General features: G+C 41.7%; 1 protein-coding gene across 3 annotated transcripts in view; it reads right to left on the bottom strand.

Moving 5' to 3' along the window:
* The window catches only part of FAM81A (family with sequence similarity 81 member A), an 81,333-nt gene that overhangs the window by 23,329 nt on the left and 35,756 nt on the right, over positions 1-22,248 (bottom strand). For all 3 annotated transcript variants that reach the window (XM_059180654.1, XM_059180656.1, XM_059180655.1), the window contains exon 4: positions 13,927-14,045. In XM_059180654.1, coding sequence (XP_059036637.1) covers positions 13,927-14,045 — 119 coding nt within the window. The remainder of the gene's footprint in view (positions 1-13,926; positions 14,046-22,248) is intronic.

The following is a 22,248-nucleotide window of genomic DNA, read 5'->3' as shown; positions in this document are numbered from 1 at the left end:
TAGACGTTCACAGGAATATAGAAAGCTGCCCTCATGATGGCTTTTAAGTTAAACCACAGAGATGTTGCTTAATAAGAGTAGGGATGAAGCCATCCAAGCAACAAAGGCTTTTGCAACACCCACGAGTATGAAAGTGTGTGCAATGAGAGCCCGATGACAAAAGGCTAATATAACGTGCCAGATATGGCCCGTCCCTCTTTGGTGCCATTCCCCTCCTTTCAAGTGCTTTGGGTGTTCTTTGGATCTCAGAGGCAACTTCTACCACATCTGAAAGTATTGCTGCTAACCTCTACCACCTTGCCCATGTGGCTGTCTGCTCTGAGTGGCACCAGAGCAGGAGAAGCCTGTGCGGCAGGTCCCAGCTGCAGTGGAGCTGCTCTGCCAACCTGGTAGTTTCGACGGTGCTCAGAGTATCTGCAGCAGGGAAGCTCTGTTGGTGACCTCTGTCAAACCCTACTAGGAGAGGCAATAGGATAGCCCCCTGGGAATATGCGGCAAAGTCATGCCCTGTTCCAACCCACCCAGCCTGCTCACGAAGTAGCTGGTGGCTTGCTGCTGGGCTCTGGTAGAAACTACATGCCAAGGCACAGACATTAAGTGACCATGCAATCTAGTCAGTCCATCACAGGCACCCAGCTATAAAGGGAGGCATCTGAACAGCACGCCATCTTCAAAGGGAGGTATACCGAGACATCAGGCTTCAACAGGTCCCAAAGACATAAGTAAATTGCATGAGCCCAGACTCCTGTGGCATACACTCTTGCTACTGCCAGCCTTCCGCCAACTCACACTTATGGCCTCTTGAGGAGTTTCTGAGCACCGGGTAGACCCAAGAAGGAAAACGCAGGCCTAGTTGATGGAAGGTGCCAATAGCTGACACCTTCCAGAAGAAGACTGCTGACACCTCAAAGCCCACTCAGGAGTGGCCCTCAAGGGTATCAAGGAAGGGAAACCCTCACAGTTGGCAGAAGTTCAAACAATGTACCTGAGGATTTATTTTGCCTAGAATAAAACATAGCCAGACATTCACAAGCATTAGCTAAGGGTGAGAGCCGTAGAAGACAGACACTGGTGACAAAGGAAAAAGGTTCTATAAATGGATTGCTCAGAACTGACAGAGCATTTCTGCTTCTTGTGAATGGTCTCTGTATCAAAGGGGCAGATGTCCACAAACTGTACTTCCAAACAACCTTGCTAGCCGGGTTCTGATTCAGATCCGGCCAGTGAGAGGCACTTGTGCCCCTCCCCGCCAGCAGGCACTGGGGGGACACGTGCTAAACTGCCCATGTGAGGTTTACGGTCACCTCCAGGCACACACCTACAAATCACTTACTTCCATGTTACACACAGCTAATATTATCAATGGCTCCTTGCTGTGATTCTTATACATGCTACTTTCCTGGGAGCCAATAGCTGTTTCCTTCCTGTTGCTTCCCCAAATTTGCCAATGGTTTTATAAACTCTAATTTCCTGGATTAAACCCCTTCCTGCTAAAATACTTAGAATGAACAAGATGGGACCGGGAAGGGAGACAAACCATAAGAGACTCTTATTCTTAGGAAACAAATTGAGGGTTGCTGGGGGTGGGGAGGAGGGATAGGGTGTCTGGGTTATGGACATTGGGGAGGGTATGTGCTATGGTGAGTGCTGTGAAGTGTGTAAACCTGGCGATTCACAGACCTGTACCCCTGAAGCAAATAATACATTATATGTTAATAAAATAAATAAATAAATAAATAAAAATAAAATACTTAGAATGGTTTCTGTTTTCTTGACCAAACCTTGATGCATATATATAGTCATTAAAATTTCAAAAGGAAGAAAACAAAATATTAACCAACCTTCTCTGGATGTGTGATTTTAAAAAAATATATTCATTCTTTTCTAAATTGTACTTTTCTGCAGTAAGTACATATAATCTTATGATCAGAAAAACAATTATACAAAGAAAATATTTCTTTTTTTTTAAATTTTATTTATTTATCAGAGAGAGAGAGGGGAAGAGAGCGAGCACAGGCAGACAGAATGGCAGGCAGAGGCAGAGGGAGAAGCAGGCTCCCTGCTGAGCAAGGAGCCCGATGTGGGACTCGATCCCAGGACGCTGGGATCATGACCTGAGCCGAAGGCAGCTGCTTAACCAACTGGGCCACCCAGGCATCTCCAAAGAAAAGATTTCAATCAACAGCCATGTACAAAGAATGCATTACAATTACACGGAACAGGGACACCTAGGTGGCTCAGTTGGTTAAGCGGCTGTCTTTGGCTCGGGTCATGATCCCATCGTCCTGGGATCAAGTCCCACATTAGGCTCCGTGCTCGGCAGGGAGCCTGCTTCTCCCTCTGCCTCTGCCTACCACTCTGTCTGCTTGTGCTCATTCTCGCTCTTCTCTCTCTCTCTCTGACAAATAAATAAATAAAATCTTTAAAAAAAAAAAAAAAAAAAAAACAATTACACGGAACATGCACTATCCTACCATCTTTCCCTGGGCTCCCCATGAAGCAAAAATGAGGCTGGGGCATGAGGAACCCAGAGCTAGAGAAATGTGGGTAGAGTCACTGTCATGAAAATGAGGTCAGGTTCAGGGCAATACACAGGAGAAGTTGAGAGGCTGGAGTTGGAACCCCAATCCATAATTCATTCCTTCAGTCAATAAGTATTTGTAGAATGACTACTATTTGTCACATGCTAATTATACAAAATGAGGACATGGTGCAAATTTTTTTTTCTTCAGTACACATACCACACAACCTAGAAACAATTTTTTTTAAAGATTTTATTTATTTATTTGACAGACGGAGATCTCAAGTAGGGAGAGAGACAGGCAGAGAGAGAGAGAAAGGAGGAAGCAGGCTCCTCGATGAGCAGAAAGCCTGAAGCGGGGCTCGATCCCAAGACCCTGGGATCATGGCCTGAGCTGAAGGCAGAGGCTAATTTAACCCACTGAGCCACCCAGGTGCCCCACACAACCCAGAAATTTAAAAAAAAGATTCTCATGCCACTACCATGATAATGTTACTCAACTTATGTGTGTATTTTTCTATTATTGATGGAGATCTTATCTGACATTCTGTTCTTGTTCATTATACTGCGACTCAGACATAGAACTCAGAAGACCAGGAACTTGCTGAACAAGTTACTATAAATACACAGACTGAAGAACAAGCCTGTGACCACTCACAGTCAGTAAATCAGCAGTCTGAGATCTTCCTAAAAGCCCTGGGAATGTATTCTTTAAGATGTATATCTGCACTGGGGCCTCAATGAGGTTTATAAACTGTTCCCTATATAACTTAGACACTGAAAAGGATCCCACTCACTAAATCATATAAAGTATTTGCAGTCAACTATCAAAACTAGCATATTAATTGATAAAGGTTAAAGTATATATCCCTCTAGAAGTTTGAAAAATAAAATGTCGATCTATAGCTTATAAGCCTCAATAAAGATTAGAGGGCATGCTAGTACTTGGCTGGGCTTTCTAATAAACTGTAAGGTTAACCAATTTACTAATCATTTTGTACTGAAATGTTGCAAATCAAAACTACTACCTGCTCTGTCAGTGAAACATGGTGGACTGAACACATGCCCTCATTTTGCCTCCCTCCTGAAAACCCATCAAGATGACTCCAGATGAATAAAAAAGGTATAAACCCAAAAGGACAAAAAAGAATGGGAGGGGAAAAAAAGTCTGGGAGAAAGCAGAAAACAGACAGATGGTGCAGAAGATGGAGCAAAGCGTATGTTTTGCTACAGCTGGTGCTAGAAGCTTAAAGGGCTCCAGACCTGAAAATGAGTAGATGTAAGAAGAAGTTTTAGTTTCCAGAGGGCACACGGGGTAAGAACAGGCTCCCCTCGTGACAGAACACAGGAACCAGGGTAACCAAAACCAGAGACTTGAGTGGGGCTCCACCAGCCACGGAAAGCTCAAAAAACCCAAATATACAAAGAAACAAAACAAACAAAAAACCTGGATCAAATGAGTTGAAAAGAAATATGTTTAAGATACTGAAAAAAAAATCAAATAATAATATCTATCAAGGGAACTCTAAACTATTAAACAAAAGAAGGCAGAAAGGGAAGAAAAACAAGTGGATAAGAGAAAAATGAGAGAGCCTAGAAGTAAACCACAGCGTCTTCAGACCTGACGAACTCTGACTGGACATGACTGAAGGGAGAGTCAGTGAGTCAGGACACAGTAGCAAGGAGTTCACTCAGAAGGCAGCAAAGACAGAGAGTCAAAACATGGGAAAATTGCTAAGAGACAAGGAGGACAAATAAAAAGATGTTAACATAAGTGACAGAGGTGTTGAGAAGTCCCTAAAGATGGAAATAGAGAGAATGACCTAAGGGGTGAGTGCTGACAGTTTTCTAAAACTGAAGAAAAACATGAGTTTTCAAGTGTTCAGTGAATACAAAGTGGCATAAATAAAGTAAATAGGGCATATGAAATTCTAATAACCCATTACAGAGAAAATCTTAAAAGCCACCAGATTCTGAAGACAGGTAACCTACCAAGGACCTACTATAAGACTGATAGTCCACAGTACGTATCATAAGACAGCAGATATGGGGCATCTGGGTGGCTCAATGAGTTAAGCCTCTGCCCTCAGCTCAGGTCATGGTTTCAAGGTCCTGGGATCAAGCCCCACATCGGGCTCTCTGCTCAGTGGGGAGCTTGCTTCCCCCTCTCTCTCTGCCTGCCTCTCTGCCTGCTTGTGATCTCTCTCTCTGTCAAATAAATAAAATCTTAAAAAAAAAAAAAAGACGACAGTAAATACCATAATGGCAAATGCAAAATAAAGACAGAGACACTTTTAGACTTGCAAAGATTAAGAAATGCATTGCCCACAAAACCTAACCTGAAAGAGTCACTAAATCATTTCTTTCATTAGAAAGAAAAGAGAGAGTATCCAGGAATGCCTGACTGGCTCACTTGGTAAAGTGTGTGACTTCTGATCTTTGGATTGTAAATCTAAACCCCACATTGGGTATAGAGATTAAAAATAAAATCTTTAAAAAAAAAAAAAAAAAGCATCCAGAGAAGGGAGTGGGATGCACAAAACAATGGTGAACAAACTGAGATTACTGGTAAATTTAATATACTGCATATGCCGAAGAAAGTAAGCTACAGAACAATTATTCCAACCTTAAAAGTCTTTTCTTGGTACTGACTCACATTTACCTGAAGTTGAACAACTTGTTTAACTCATTTTGTTAAAATGCCATAATCCTTTTTGGAAGTAACAGAAAAAAATTAATGGGACAAATTTTTTTTGTAAATATTGACTTAAATACTTAAAATATTTTTAAATATGTTAAACAATCTGAAAAAACTGCATTTATATTTTTTATATATAAAATGCATTTATATATAAATGCATTATATATATATGCATTTATATCTTTTCAGTATTCATAGTACAATATAGACAATTAAGCAATAATTATGCCTTGTTCTTCTGTTTTGGAAATCTTTTTGAATATAAATGCCCAATATTAGAGAAAGTTTGTAGAATCAAGGTATATCACACAGTACTGGCAGAAAAATCAATTTTATAAGCTTTCCAAAACAGAAATATATTTCCCTGTGCCTTTTGATTTGGTGTTCAGTGAATACAAAGTGGGATAAGTAAAAAGATTTTAGATATTAACCCCAAAGAAACAAAACTGAGGGGATAAAAAGGCAAACTAAGTATAATTCTGTACCTGTATAAATTCCTATGGTTTAACTTGCTACTATTTTAGAATATAAACTAAAAGTCCTTGAAAATGTCCCAGAAGAAAAAAAAAATGCCCCCAAAGTGTTGCTTCCTATCCTCTAACTTCCAGCATCATCTCACACATCTCTATCCCTTTTCCCCCCTTCATCCACATACACCGATTATATTCCAGGGCTTTGAACTTATCTCACTCCTTCCCACTTCAAGGTCTTGACCCATGCTGTTCTCTGTCTAGAATGTTCATCCCTGACCTCTTCACTTGGTTAGTTACTGTTCATCCCTCAGAGCTAAACGCACAAGTCATTTCCTTAAGGAAGCCTTCCCAGAGAGAGCCCCCAGAGATCAGGCACACACCAATTACACACTTTGGGAATGCCCCACTTACGTCTTTTGCTGAACTTCTTGTAATTAAAACTTTTTATGATAGTTATTATTTTGGAACTCCAACTTTTGTTTCATAATATAGTCTCATTATCGGTCCATGCCTGGCTCACTTTATTCAGTTAATTATTTTTAATAACTGCACCCATGAAAGTAAGCATTTTGAATCTTGTGTCATCATTCCCTTGTTTTCCTATTAAGAAAATTAACTACAAGCCATGAAAGAGATTTTGAACCATAGAGGTTACCAGAAGGGAGGTGGGGGGAGGGTGTGAAATAGGTGATGGGGATGACAGAGGGTCCTTGTGATGAGCACCAGGTGATGTATGGAATTGCTGAATCACTGTATTGTACACCTGAAACTAACATAACACAGTGTGTTAACTACTGAAATTTAATTGGAATTAAAATTAAGTGGAATTTTTTAAAAAGACAATTAATTATATACACATACTTAAGTACATATATATGTAAATCGTATATTAATATATCTTCCCACCTTAAGTACACATTGACAGATTGAAAGAGAAGAATATCTGACTTGGACAGATGCAAAAAACACTTGAGAAAACCCAATACAAATTCATAGATTCTTAATGAATTAGGCATGTAGAAAAACTTAATCTGATAAATCTATGTTTAAGGAAAAAGACAAAAAAAAATACTAGAGCAAGGGTACCTGGCTGGCTCAGCTTGATTCCTGATCTCAGGATCCTGGGATCCAGCCCCAGGTCAGGCTCCACACTCAGTGTGGAGCATTATTAAGCCTAAGCATGGAGCCTGCATGGGATTCCCTCTCTCCCTCTGCCCCTCCCGACTGCTTGTGCATTCTCTCTCTCTTTAAAATAAATAAGTAAACTTTAAAACTTAAAAGAACAAAAAACTAGAGCAATTACCATTCCAAATGGAGAAACATAGAAGAATTCCATTAAAGTAAAAACCCAGAGGAAAATGCCCCCAATCACAACTTAACACTGTGTTGGAGGGTTTAGCCATTGCAAAATGACAGGAAAAAGAAACGAAGGATACAAGGATAAAAAAACAAAAAATAAAATTGTCATTATTTATAGATGACATTTCTATAGAAAACTCCAAATAACTAAAAATAAATTATTCAAATCATAAGTAAAATTAAATAATTGTTTTACAGTAAGTTTGATGTCTGCCTCCCCTTCTAGACAGAATATAAACTGCAAGCAAGAGGGACAATATCTGCCCTTTTCATCACAAAAACCCTAGTGCCCAGTACATTGCTTTGCATGTAGGAGAGGCTCAATAAATATTACTGAATGAATGAACATAAAGATATTTACTATAAACCACAAACTGTGCAAGATCCTTGATACATACTACTTCATTTCATCTTCACAAATCATCTCCATTTCACAAGTGATGATTAAAAACAATACCTAATATAGTTCTTTTTTTTTTTTTTGAGTTCTTAATTTTTTATCATGTATTATTTAAATCTTATTTGGGGTTATCCGAGGTTTAAACATACCACGAAGTAAAGAAAGATATTATAGAAAGGCTTTATTTTCCAATCCAGAAACAGCTTTCTGGTTAGAAACTGTCAGGTATTGCTACATCAGACCAGTTTTATTATCTCTGCAGAGCTGTTCGAGGGACAGACTAAGTTTGAAAAGTTATTTAGAAAGGCCTTGAAATTATCCTGATGCTCATGGCTCACTAATTTTCACGAGCTATAGCTTGGCTTCAATACTATTTCTCACTTGGAAACACAAATACTACAACATAAATTTCTATTAACACCAAGCAGTAGTTACATAGATTAAATTATGGTACCCCCATGTAGCACAACACGCCATATCCAAGGAAGCAGTATGTTAGATCTATGTGTATACTGGAAGAAAGCCCACAATATATTGCTATATAGGAGCACAGAAGTTGCATCATCATCATAATATATCACTTTGTAAAATTAAAATCACACTGTTAAGTAATTGTTATGCGCAAATCATACTACTATGATGATAAGTTATTATCTTGTAACTATGTATGAGAAAAGTCTGAAAGGACAGACAGCAAGCTGCTAACATTAGTTACCTGTAAGGAGTACAACAGAGAAAAGGGCGAGTGAGCTTTCATTTTTATGTTATATATTTCATAGTGTTTCTGACTGTTTATTACCAGCACATTTCACTTTTTTTTTTAAGATTTTATTTATTTATTTGACAGACAGAGATCACAAGTAGGCAGAGAGGCAGGCAGAGAGAGAGGGGGAAGCAGGCTCCCTGTTGAGCAGAGAACCTGATGCGGGGCTCCATCCTAGGACCCTGGGCTCATGACCTGATCTGAAGGCAGAGACTTAACCCACTGAGCCACCCAGGCGCCCTGTCGCTTCCATACTTTTATAAGTAAGGGGACAAAACCGATCGTGGGGGGAGTATGCAGGGTATGATACCAAAGCCTGCCAACAGAAAACACGCACAATGGAATCAACTCTGGTTTTCTTAGGTTAAAAACAAAGTTATCCTTGCTCTCAAATATTTCAGGGAAAAAACTTACATATGAAAGAATAATAGAGTAAATGAAACAAAATGTTAACACTTGTGAATCTTGCAAATTTTCTGTAGGTTTCAAATTATTTCAAAATAAATAAATAGATAAATGCTACAAAAGGGGGAAACTATATAGTTATCTTGGCTGATACTGAATTAAAAGCATAATTTCTGTCTTTTCCCAAAAAACACTCATAAAAAACAGCCTCAGGGTTCTAAATATAACTGTGTGCATGCCTCAGCAGCTTTTGTTAAACAAGAATTCACAATGAAACTGACGAGTTGCCCTTGCCCTATTTTATCCCAAGTTTATATTATAGATGAGCCAATAATGTAGTCATTACAAAATTTCCCTTTTCAGGTCTTTAGATGTAGCTGTCTCCCAGGTGCAGTTCTCAATTGTGGCCATTGTGTGGCAGAGTAACTTTTCATCTGGTAATCAGATCAATGATGGGGACATGGTCAGAAGCCCAAGAGTCCTAGAGGTCTAGCAACAGACTGACCAGGCAACGTGCTTAAGCAGAATGTTTCTTATAGTTTGTGACATGGTGGCATAGTGCACCAAAGGCAGTGACATTTAAAACATTAAGTTGTTCACATTCCATATTATAATTACCTATATATATAATAATTCATATATATATATATATATATATATACACACACACACACAGCTAAGCCCTTAAAGGCAGGCAATAATTTAATTGAATCAGAGCACAGAGCAATTTCTATCACAGGGCATCGTCAAAAACAGTAGAGAAGCACCTGGGTGGCACAGTCGGTTAAGTGTCCGACTCTTGGTTTCAGCTCAGGTCATGATCAGGGTTGTGAGACCAAGTCCTGAATCAGGCTCCACACTCAGCGTCGAGTCTGCTTAAGAGTCTCTCTCCCTCTACCTGTGCCCCTTCTGCTCGTTCTCTCTCCCCCACCTCAGTAAGAAGATAAATAAGGAAATCTTTAAACACAAACAAACAGTAGAACAATTTACCAGCAATTAATGGAGCCTAAGATCTAGGTGTGATATCTGCAGAGGCCACCAGCTTAATAAAAGATCGGGGGGGTGGGGGGGTGGGAAAGAAAATAAATAAATAAATAATCGACCGATCAGGGAAAGAGTCAAAGAGAGTCTTGCTAAAACCACTGTCCTCACAAGGTGACTGAGCACCAGACCCTTCATATTCCAGGGGAAACAGACATCACTAGAATAACCCAGCCAAGTCACTAAACAAATCAACAACAACAAAAGCAAATGGGGGTAAGGGCTGTCAGTATTCAGGATTGCTGTGCTAGAATACCTAAAAAGTCCAGTCTTCAATAAAAAGTTATGAGACACACAAAAACACCAGAAAATGTGAACTAAACACAGGATAAAAGCAGGAAAAGAAACTGCCAGTGAGAGGAAACAGGTGTCAGATTTAATAGACACAGACTTCAAGGCAGCCATAATAAATGCAGGATGATCAAAGAAATAGAGAAAACATGCTTTAAGTAGTAAAGGGAGCTATAATGATAATGTCTCATCAAATAGAGAGTATCAACAAAGAGACAGAAGTAATTTTTTTAAAGGACCAAATGGACCCAATCAAGAAAGTGAAAAGAAAGCCCTCGGAAAGGGGTAAAACTTCTTCAGCTCAGATATCTGGTAAGGGAACTGAATCTAGAATAAAGAACTTCTACTGCTCAATAATAAGAAGACAATTAATCCACTTAAAAATGGGCAAAGGATCTTCCAAAAACAGTTCTCCAAGGAAGACTTGCAAATGACCAATAAACATGCTGAATGATGTTCAGCACCATTAGTCACTAGGGAAATGCAAATCAAAACCACATTCCCACCCATGAGGTTGGCTCTAATCAGAGACAGACAAGTGTTGGTGAGGAAGCGGAGAGATCAGAGCCCCCACATAGGACTGCTGACACCATAAAACGGTGCAGCCAATTTTGGAAAACAGTCTGACTGTTCGGTTCCTCAAAAAGTTAAATACATGTGCACCTGCGTGGCTCAGCAGATGGTCTGCCTTCGGCTCAGGTCATGATACCTGGGTCCTGGGATCGAGCACCATGTCAGGCTCTCTGCTGGGTGGGGAGTCTTCTCCATCCTCCCCACCCCCCAACTTGTGCCCTCTCTCATCTCTTTCTCAAATAAATAAATAAAATCTTTTTTAAAAAGGTTAAATATAGAGTCACCACATTATACAACAATTACACTCTTAGGTATATATATCCAAAAGAAATGAAAACATATGGCCACACAGAAACTTGTATATGAATGTTTGTGGCAGCATTATTTATAAGAGCCTAAGATTTTTAATCTGATGATGTCCAATTTATTTTTTCCTGTGCACCTGGACTTCCTTACCTTGAGGGAACTTGGGTATCTGCCTCTGTGTGCAGCCACTTCTCCTCTAAGGCTCTGATGCCAGGAAAACAGACCTTGTAGGGGAAAGTGGAAGTGGCCACTGAGCACTAGAAAAAATGATTCAGCAGGCCAAGTAACAGACCAGCTGCTCCAGTGGGAATGTGAATGCTGAACTCCCTTAGCTCCACTTCAGGAGGGAACGGGAAACCCTCTGAGAAAGTCCTGTTCAGAGGGTTCCACTCTTAGTGGGGTAAGGGTGTCTCTCCCCTCCACACAGAAGCATGGGGGAAGCTGCAGGTCCTCCTTCCTATCATGGTGTGGCATCACCCATGGATCCACAAACACTGGAAAATAAAACCTGAAACAAGATAGCAGACTAGTAATTGAAGACGACCACTTAAAAAGTTCATATCCCTGAGGCATCTGGGTGGGAGAGTCAGTTGAGCATCCGACTCTTAGCTTTGGCTCTGGTCCTGCTCTCAGAATCGTGAGATAAAGCCCTGTGCCGAGCCCTACATGGGGCTCTGCACTTAGCACGGAGTCTGCTTAAGATTCTCTCTCCCTCTCCCTCTTCCCCTCCCCTTGCTCACCCGTGCTTTCTCTCACTTTCTCTTTCTCTCAAATGAATAAATAAATCTTAAAAAGAAAAAGTTTAGGGGCGCCCGGGTGGTTCAGTCAGTTAAGACTTCACCTTTGGCTCAGTCATGGCCCCAGGGTCCTGGAATCAAGTCCCGCATTGGGCTCCCTGCTTGCAGGGAACATGCCTCTCCCTTTCCCTCTGCCACCACCCACCCCCCAAACTGCTTGTGCTCTCTCACTCTCTGTCTCAAGTAAATAAACAAAAAAAATCTTAAAAAAAAAAAAAGGGGGCGCCTGGGTGGCTCAGTGGGTTAAGCCTCTGCCTTTGGCTCAGGTCATGATCTCAGGGTCCTGGGATCGAGTCCCGCATCGGGCTCTCTGCTCAGCAGGGAGCCTGCTTCCTCCTCTCTCTCTCTGCCTGCCTCTCTGCCTACTTGTAATCTCTCTCTGTCAAATAAATAAATAAATCTTTAAAAAAAAAAAAAGTTATACTCTTCCAATTCAATGCAAGAAAGCCAAAACTTCGCCAACAAATTTCTTTCTCAGAAGCTGATTTCAACAAACAGTCTCATTAGCATTCCAGGGGAAAGACTAGTAGAACCACAGAAAAAGGAAAAATAGGGGGTTTTCATAACAAATGTTCATGATTGTTTTAGAGTAAATAAAGTATTTATTACAGAGAAGGAACCTGCTGGGTAGAGAAGTTAGTAAGAAACTGCATAGGAAGAATGTAAAATTCCTGAAAATATTTCAAGGTCATCTCTCGATTTTTTAATTGGAACCAGCTTCATGAGTCTATTTTCATGGCTGCTGCCCTTGTGATAATAAGTGCTCCCGCAGGTTATGTGTTCACTCCACGCCACGCCCTGTGCTAGGCCTCGTCCATATGTTGCTCCACTTAATCTTCATCTGCAGCTAAAGTGCACACACAGGTCCTCAAGAGTTTTCCAGAAATCCCTGCTCTGCTTTGTAGCTCTGAAGCCCTTCTAACTCCTCACTCTTCTGGGAGGTGTTGCAGAACGGGGTTGCTTTTAAGCCAATTTCCACACAAAGGATTCAAGTTTTTCAGTCCTATTACAGGGGTTTTCTAGATTACTGATTCATCCAAACAAATATTAATTATCTACTGTTTTCCAGAGACTGCTCTATGCATACACATTACAAAAATAAAAGATGTGGTACTCGCCCCAAGACGGTAAAGAAAACAGAGAGATTCAATAGAACAAAATGCTAGGGGAGCTCAGGAGAGTGGGCAATCACGGAAGACTTCCTGAAGGAGGTGATATTTGAGCTGAACTTTAAAGGCTGACTAGACATTAGAAAAAAGAGGGGAAAGGTATGCTGAGTGCAAGAACAGCATGTGCAAAGATACACAGATAGGAGAGCATGGCCCAGTCAGGAAATAACAAATAGCAGATCACTGCTGAAAGGTACTGCTGAAAGGTATCTTAAGAGAGATAAGGAGGTCAGTGGGGTTCATCACCAAGGGCCATGCTAATTAGACTGGAGCTGACTCAAATGAGAATAGAAAACCACACAACTAGGCCTACATCCAATTCACAGTTCTATGCTATGAGACTGATGTTCACCCACCAGACCCAGACACACACGCCCCACATTCAAGGTTCTTCACATGCTGTCTGCACGAATACCCCCGACACCGCCTCCTCTACTCCATACAGGCTTTGGATCTTATGGGTCCTGATCTTTTTTCCATCCAACCCTTTACAGACCACCTGCATTTTCACCTCAGCCTGATTTGAAATGCTGATTGGCTCCTCAGCTCCCGTGTAGACTTGTACTTGATGCTTAACAGCAGCAGAGGGCAGAAGAGGCCCATGAATATTTTCGAGATCCTGCATTTCCAACAAGTTCTCGGGTGACTCCAGGGCTGCTGGTCCACAGAGCACGCTTTCAGTTGTGGAACAGCCTCTTGCATACTATCTGAGGTCAAAGATCTCTTTTTCTAAATTTCTAATCTGTGGCAGACCAATATTTTCAGAAAATAAAATAAAAATAAATTACAAGGAAAATTAAAATTTTAAGAGACACACAAAATAGAAGTCTCAACTTTGTCTTATTGAAGTCAATAAATATAATATTTCAAAGGCCAAATTACACAGATCGGCTGTGCTCTCCCATCATTTCCTTCCCCAAACACAACTCCAATTGCAGCAACATAAGAAATCATGGCATGCTCATAATCAGGTGTAAGCTCTACCTGAGATTATACTGGCAAAGGAGGGGCAGTACTAGAAGAATGCGAAGAATTTGCTCCGGGGCTTTGTGAATATATACTTTGTGAAATGGAGCTGACGTAAGACAGCTTTTGACAGACAGAGTCCCACACACCTGACCACCTACCTTGCCACTCTTCCCCGCAGGTCTCCCAAACCTGAGAGCTGACGCATCTCCAAGGTCTTTAAGGCGGAATTCGTTCCGTAGCTGATGTTGTCCCGGGCCCGGATCTGCTCCTGCAGTACCTGAGCGACACAAAAAACCACCAAGAAGGTTGTCTGAGATGTACGTGCTGCCACAAAAGCATTTTCTATTTTTGGCAAAAATAAGACCATTTAACTTCATTCATAAGAGGCTTCTTTTTAACAGCCACGGGATATATGTGTGTACAGAGAACCAGGGGCTGAGAGAGACCTCAGAGCTCTCACACAGACCCAGTCCCTTCATCTGCTACTAAAAACCCTGAGACTTGGGGCACCTGGGTGGCTCAGTTGGTTAAGCATCTACCTTCGGCTGGAGTCATGATCCCAGAGTCCTGGAATTGAGCCCCGCATCAGGCTCCCTGCTGCACCTCCCCCTCCTTCAGCCACTCCTTTTGCTTATGCTCTCTTGCTCTCTCAAAGAAATAAATAACATCTTTAAAAAAAACAAAAACAAAAAACCTGAGACTTGGATGTCAGGTGACTTGGTGGAGCCTACCACCCCCCAACTCCCCCCTGCTGCTGCAGGATGGGGCAAAGCTTAGTCAGACCCTGGACATTTGCTCTATAGTTCAGAGCTGTTTCTACCACCCCAGGCTGTATTTCAATAGTCATTGCTTTAAGTGAACACTCCCTAATCTACCAAGAAGCAATAAATGAAGAGCAAGCAGAGACAGAGATGGGCAGGGGTTGTCAGACCAAAAGATCCAAATTCAGCTGCTCTCGCTGTGTGGCGATCCTGGGGAAGTGTGCGAAGTTCTAGCTTCCTTTTCCTCATTGGTTCATAGTAATGGTGATTGTACTCTTCAGAGCACGGTGAACGTTACATGAGCTAATGCATAGGAAGCACTTGCAATGCCCAGCGTGCCCCAAAGACAGCAAATGCTTATCTCCTTCTAGTACTTATCTGAGAACAGTACTGGTGCTGCAAAGGCAGAATGGTGTCTCTTAGATAAGCATTAAATGAAAGGAGAGCTGCTTGAAGACCCGGTGGCCCAGCGGAAGCACAGCCTTGTGGGACATCCATGCTGGGAATGCCTCTAAGGAGTGGTGGCAATGCAGATGGGGAGGTCACCCTGTTGTTTACTGAGCATGGACCAGAAAGAGGAGCCTGGTGCTGCCCTGCACAGTGCCATGTGCCAAAGCAAATCCATGCTCTCGGGAGCCCCGTGTGACAGGCCAGGACCGAGGTACAAGCAGCTGCTCTGCTACAAAGTCCCACGGACGGCAAGTGACCAGCCAGCAGTGATCCAGCAACCCGGCTTCCGAACCCACACTGTAACACAGGCTGCCTTGCTGCCCGCCCAGAATAGGAAAGAGATTGGGCTGAAGCATGACAGACAGACAGACGGACAGACTGGAGAACCCGAGTCCTAGGTCACAGGAGACCTCACAAAAGCACAGGTTACATCCGACATTTCTTCTATTTCCTTGTTCTTTCATGCATGCCTTCCTTCCTGTCTCCCCTTCTCCACTTTTATTCCGCCCCTCACGCCGCCCTCACCGCCACCACCTTCCTTCCCCTTTGCAAAGAAGCTCTTGATTTCTTGTATCTCTTCCCTTTCAACCATTTAATCATGTTCATCTACTTGACTAATGTCAGCTTCATATTTTTACATTCTTCTTGCTTCCTTTTGGGTCTACTCGCTCTTCTAGAAATTTCCCAAGATGAGCATTGAGTTCCTTTATTTAGATGATGTCTTTTTCCTCAGAATGAAGACTTGACTTAGAACAGTATTTGCTGTGTCCTTGGGTTGGTTGTGAAGTGCTTTCCTTCTTTCGGTTTTCAGCTCTGAATTCCTCTTTGATCTGAAGATATTGAGGTATCTAAGGATTGGAGTTGTGTTTTTTCATTGTCAAGCAGTTAAGTCTGTTGGTCATTTTTCTCACTTATTTCTACATTACTGGCTGAGGATTAAAAATATGGTCTGTGATATATTTAATTTTTTAATATATTAGAATTTGCTTTGTGGCACATGTTATTAAATGTTGCACGCAAAAAAACTGAAGGAACAAACGGTTCAATATTGTCTGTTAGACTGAGTTTGCTGATTCCACTACTCACTCTCTCTAGATTTTATTTATTTTTGGTAGATCTCTCCATCTGTGAAAGACGGTTTATGAATTCTCCCCTTGTAAAATATTTTCATCAAGTTCTCCTTGCATTTTTAACACTTTTCATTTTATGTCTTTAGCTGCCATCTTATTTGGCACATTCAGATTTGTGATCAAAGTGGCCTGACCATTACACGATCACCTTCTCTTCTGATGTAGTGCTGTTTCTTCTCGCCTAATATTAACATTGCAACGACGCTGTGTAAATAATAGGGCAAACACCTGCTTGGTCTAACTGTACGCCGGGCACTATTCTGCACGCTGTAGGTATGTTCACCCATTTAATCCTCACATAGTACCCCCTGAAGTAGGTACCATTATTACCCCCATTTCACAGGAGGTGAAATCTCTAAGATATTAAGTAGCTTGCCCAAAGCCACCGACAGTAAGGATCTGAACTGGGATTTGAACTGGGGACTCTGGCTCCACAGACTGCTGTCAATCATGACACTGCCCTTGGCTTGTGTTTTCCTTCAACATTTCATCTCACTTTATATAGACAAATTATGTTGCTTCTTGTTGCTTCCTCACTCCTTTTCTTTATTTTGACCAGCTTAAGCAGGTTGCCATTCATCGTCCTCCCTCCCCCGTGAACTGGGGAATGTTCGCGGCCATTGCTATTCCACGAGTGGCCCCCTTCCCTTCCCCACGTCCATAACCACACGTGTCCACCCCAGGCTCTGCTCCTGCGCCGCTCCCCTCTCCTTCGCCTGAGACCCTCAGCACACCTCACGCCCACCCTCCTTCACCCTCCAACCCAGATGGCTTATTGGGAAGGATTTTACTTTTCTTCCCCAACTCAGCTTTGCTAAAATCACTCGGGACTTCTAGTTGGGTTATAATTAGAATTTTCCTTGTAAAATGTCGCTTCTATTTCAACAATTTTTTCTCTTTCTTTCAGTGCTTCTTGTTACCCAGTCCCAGGCTTCCTTCAATATCCATTTACATGAAATACGACAGGTCTTGTGGATCACTGACGACCTTTGTGCTTCTTTTCATTTTCTCCTACCTTAGGGTCTCTGTGTAGACGCCCTAACACTTTCCTCAGATCAGGCGTTTGGAGGAAGACTGAATTCCTGCCAAGCTGACAACCTTCCTTCTCTCACCCTGGAGGGTGGGAATCCATTGAAAGGGTATGGAATTCTGGACTTCAAGGCCTTTCCTCCTAGTGAACTCAGAGGCTGACCAGTCGGGTGCTTTCTCCTCTGTACATTTCTCAGCTCCTTATACTCAGAAGCTTGTAAGATTTTGTTCTTCTATTTTGGAGTTCAGTTTTACCAGGATGTAGCTAATTGTGGATTTTTTTTTTTTTTTTAAATTTCAATTCTACCTGGAAGTCAGTGAAATCTTCAACCTGTAGTCTCAGATTATTCTCCTACATAGCTATTGTTTCTTTTCCAGCTGTTTCTTTGTCTCCTTCTGGAACTCCATTATTCACATGCCCTAGATCTGTCCCCTGGTCTTCTATCTTTCCCCTCATGGTTTCTCTCTCTTTGTATTTGACTCTGATGTTCCAGCATCTCTTCTACTGTGCCTTGTGGGCAACTAATTCAATTCATGAAAGTAATCATCCACTGGCTTTGTAAAAATTTAAGTTCGAGGGAGAAACTTTATGCTGTACCCAGATCTCCTAAGCGTCCTGTGTTAGTCAGCTGGGGCTACAAGAACAAAATGCTGCAGACTGAGTGGCCTATGAACCACAAAGATCTATTCGAAGTTCTAAGTCTGGGAAATCTGGTCTGTTCCGGGGGGATGGGTGGGGAGTCCTTTCCTTGGCTTGCAGATGGCTGTGTGCTTTCCTTCTCACTGTGTCCTCACAGTGGAAAAACAAAGCACATGAGCGAACAAACAAATAAAAAGCAGAAATAGACCCATAAGTAAAGACCAAACTGATGGTTGCCACAGGGGAGGGGTGGGGGATGGGCAAACGGGGATGAAGGGGAGCCGGAGGCACAGGCTTCCAGGTACAGAATGAGGATGTCAGGAAAATAAAAAGGCACAGCCTTGGGAATACAGTCAATGACACTGTAATAGCACTGCGTGGGGATAGTGGGTAGCCACACTTGTGGTGTGCACAGCACAACATAGAGACTTGGGCACAGATGTATCTAAGTTGTTTCTGTGCTGCCTTTTCTCAACTATTCTTTTTTAAGTATGCAGACAACTGCACTTACATACATTTTGGATTTTCAAACTCCCTGGTAAAAAGCAGAAATTAGCAATGGGAGGCCTTTGTGTCTTCCTTATTGGAAACCAGTTGGAGCCTGTATAGATGAGAATAACAGTAATATGGAATATTTCACTGAAAGGAATTTGGAACTGCTAGACCTGTTATTTGCTATAGTTTGCAGCTTTTTCTGAATGAAGAAAGCTCTATTAAGAAGAATGCAAACCAGCTACAATACCTGTGAATGACAAAACGTTAGTCATCTGAACACATTCTTGTAAGAAAACTTCATATCTGACTAATCTGGTTCTGACACTCTCCCACTGATGAAAAGGCGCTGGTGTTCCCTTTTCATAGGAAGTAACACTTATTCGTTACAGTTTATATAAAGTATCTTTTATATGTAATGCTTCAAACCTTTATTGTAATACTCAAGACCAGGGGTTCTTAAGCATCTTTAGGGCGCATAAGAATCCCCAGGTGGCAGGGCACCTGGGTGGCTCAGTGGGTTAAAGCCTCTGCCTTCGGCTTGGGTCATGATCCCAGGGTTCTGGGATCAAGCCCTACATCGGGCTCTCTGCTCAGCACTGAGCCTGCTTACCCTCACTCCCCCACCTGCCTCTCTGCCTACTTGTGATCTCTGTCTGTCAAATAAATAAGTAAAATCTTAAAAAAAAAAAAAAAAGAATCCCCAGGTGGCTTTTTAAATACACAAATCCCCTGGGCCCAACTGCCAGAGAGCCAAAGCTAGGGTGTGGGCCCAGAAAGGCAGAAGTTCAGGCCCACAGACCCCTGGAGGAACGCTGCATGAGATGCCATAGAAATGACAAAGGTGGGATGCCTGGGTGGCTTAGTTGGTTAAGGGCCTGCCTTTGGCTGTGGTCATGATCCCAGAGTCCTGAGATGGAGCACATCAGGCTCCCTGCTCAGCAGAGAGACTGCTTCTCCCTCTCCCTCTGCCTGCTGCTCTGCCTACTTGTGTTCTCGATATCTCTGACAAATAAATAAACAAAATCTTGAAAGGAAAAATGGCAAAGGCTATAACCAATCTTACTTCGTCTGAGTTGTCTCTCAATCAAGAAATCACTAAGCAAATAAAATGAACAGCAACCCACAAAACGGTATTAAAAATAATTAACACAGGTTTTAAAAGGTTCAATCTTTCTAGTAAACAAAGAAACAGAAAATAAAAGTCATACTGCGATTGATAATTCACCATTGTAGTGTGCTGATAATGGGGGACACTCTGCAAGTGTGGGGACAGGGGTCTATGGAAAATCTGTGCTTTCTGCTCAATCTTGCTGTGAACTTAAACTTCTTCTAATAAAATCAACTGAAAATTAAGACTTAAAAAATCATATCGTTTCTCTTTTGTTAAAAAAGTAAATATTTTTAATTTATAATACTAAAATGTATGTCAAGATTAAAAATGTACAGTTGGCCCTTCCTGATACATCTTTCTAGGACATCATCCATCCAAACAGATGCACAATGTTCATAATGTTTGATCCAGGGACTCTAGCTCCTGAAATTAATCTTAAAGGAAATAATAACAAAGCTGACAAAAATGGATACACAAAGCTATCTTCCTAGTAAGATATACCTAGTATTTTCTAAGGTATCTATATATTATTACACAAGAAATTCATGGGAAATGTTTAAAAATAAGAGAAAATGTGTATCAAACAAAAAGAAAGGGTAATATTATAAATTAATTAAATAAATTTTAAAAAATAAATTAAATATATTAAAGGGTAATAATATAAAAATAAATATACAGCACAATTCCAGCAGTATATAAAATACATAAAATAACAGAATATTAACATGTTGCTATTCTCTAAAGGGGGACTATGTTTGCTTCCTCTTTTTTTATATTTTCCACAAAGGCCTTACATTGTTTCTATAACCAGCAAAAAAGTGTGTGTGTGTGTGTGTGTGTGTGTGTGTGTGTGTGTTTTAATACTAAAAATAAGAAAAGCCCATTTAACTTTCACAATCCCTAAGCAGATGAATAAGATATTGTATTAGAAGTGCTTTCTTTGAATAATATGGAAAAGAATCACATCAAAACTTAATGCAATATTCATGTTACTGAAAAGTTACGTAAAAACAGAAGGTATCAGAGAATTCTCTGATGAAGCCTTGGAAAAAAAAACCCTCTCTACAGCCAGTAATGTTCCCTAATATGTCATTTTGGAACAATGTATCAAAGTGATGCATTTACTTTAAAAAGGTTACATTCCTACTCTATCATGGACATTGCATTATTGTCAGTCCAACTCAAGAGAATTTTTTTTAAGATTTTATTTATTTATTTGACAGAGAGAGAGAGATAGCGAGAGAGGGCACAAGCAGGGGGAGCAGCAGGCAGAGGGAAAGGGAGAAGCAAGCCTGTTACTGAGTAAGGAGAGGGATGTGTGGCTCAATCCCAGGACTGGGGGATCATGACCTGAGCCAAAGGCAGATGTTTAACCAAATGAACCACTCAGGTGTCCCAAGAGACTATTTTTTTGCGTGTCCATCATGTGCTGTGCCCCAGGCCTGCCTTCAGGGAGGGAGCTCAGTGGGGCAACAGCAGACTGTAGAGTGATAAGCCCATAGAATAAAACCACACAGTAATATTTCACAGAGTAAAGAGACACTTGGGAAAAGTGATTCCCAAGTCTTCATTTATTTATTCTAAGATATGACCTATCTTTACAAAATCTCCCTTCGCAAAGACAATAGGAAATGGCACTCCCCTATGAGTGCCGCCGCACTACACCTCACTGTCTACCCAAAAGTGATATCGATCCAGGCCCACCCCCAGCCCTCGCCCACCTGGAGAAGCTAATATTGCCTAGGAACGGCCTGGAAAGAAACAGCTCTGCTTGTTTCTCCTCCAGCTCTTCCCAGGTTTGTGAGTACTTGGAAAAGAAAGTGTAAGTCCAGTATCACCCAGAAAAAGGCCCAGCTACAACAGGGCCGGCCTCATAAGACAGTATCCTCTACATGCCTTTTCATCTTCATAACAGGACTTAAAACTTCACAGAGCTCCAGCTTCACATCAAACTGTGTTCTGGGCATTTCCATGTGGACATACAAGGGAGGGGTCCCTAAAATTTGCCACATCCTAAACAAAGTCTCTCTGCCTCCTATGTACCAGAAGTCCTGTCAGGTCTACCTCCAAAACAGATCCAGAACCCACCCACTTCTCCCCATCTCTACTGTGACTCCCCTCATCCTAAACACCTTGGCCCTCTCCTGCCATGGCAGCCCCAACCCATCTCCCTGCCTCCATTCTTGCTCCCCATAACCCCTTCTTTTTTTTTTTTTTAAAGATTTTATTTATTTATCTGACAGAGAGAGATCACAAGTAGACAAAGAGGCAGGCAGCAAGAGAGGAGGAAGCATGCCCACTGAGCAGAGAGTCCAATGTGGGGCTTGATCCGAGGACCCTGGGATCATGACCTGAGCTGAAGGCAGAGGCTTTAGCCCACTGAGCCACCCAGGTGCCCCCCCCATAACCCCTTCTCCATGCAGTAGCCAGAGTGATCTTTTTTTTTTTAAGGTTTTTATTTATTTATTTATTTGTCAGAGTAAGAGAGAGTGCACAAGCAGGCAGAGCGGCAGGCAGAGGCAGAGGGAATAGCAGGCTCCCCACTGAGCAAGGAGCCCGATGTGGGACTCGATCCCAGGATCCTGGGATCATGACCCAAGATGAAGGCAGCAGCTCAACCGACTGAACCACCCAGGTGTCCCAGAAAGTGATCTTTTTGAAACACAAATCAGTCTGTAAGCAACAGGAGGGCAAGGGGTTTTATCTGTTTCATTCACTAATGTTTCCCCAGCACCAAGTGTTTGAATTAAGTTCATTTGCTTAAAATTAAATAATGGCTCCCCATTTCCAAACTCCAAACTCCCCATCATAACTTCTAAGGCTAAAGATCTGGTCCTATTCCCACACACCCCACCCACCTGCCT

The sequence above is a fragment of the Mustela lutreola genome, chromosome 7 (genome assembly GCF_030435805.1).
Source record: "Mustela lutreola isolate mMusLut2 chromosome 7, mMusLut2.pri, whole genome shotgun sequence".
NCBI lineage: Eukaryota > Metazoa > Chordata > Mammalia > Carnivora > Mustelidae > Mustela > Mustela lutreola.
The sequence above is the reverse complement of the archived record's forward strand: the minus strand, read 5'-3'. Positions and strand labels throughout refer to the sequence as shown.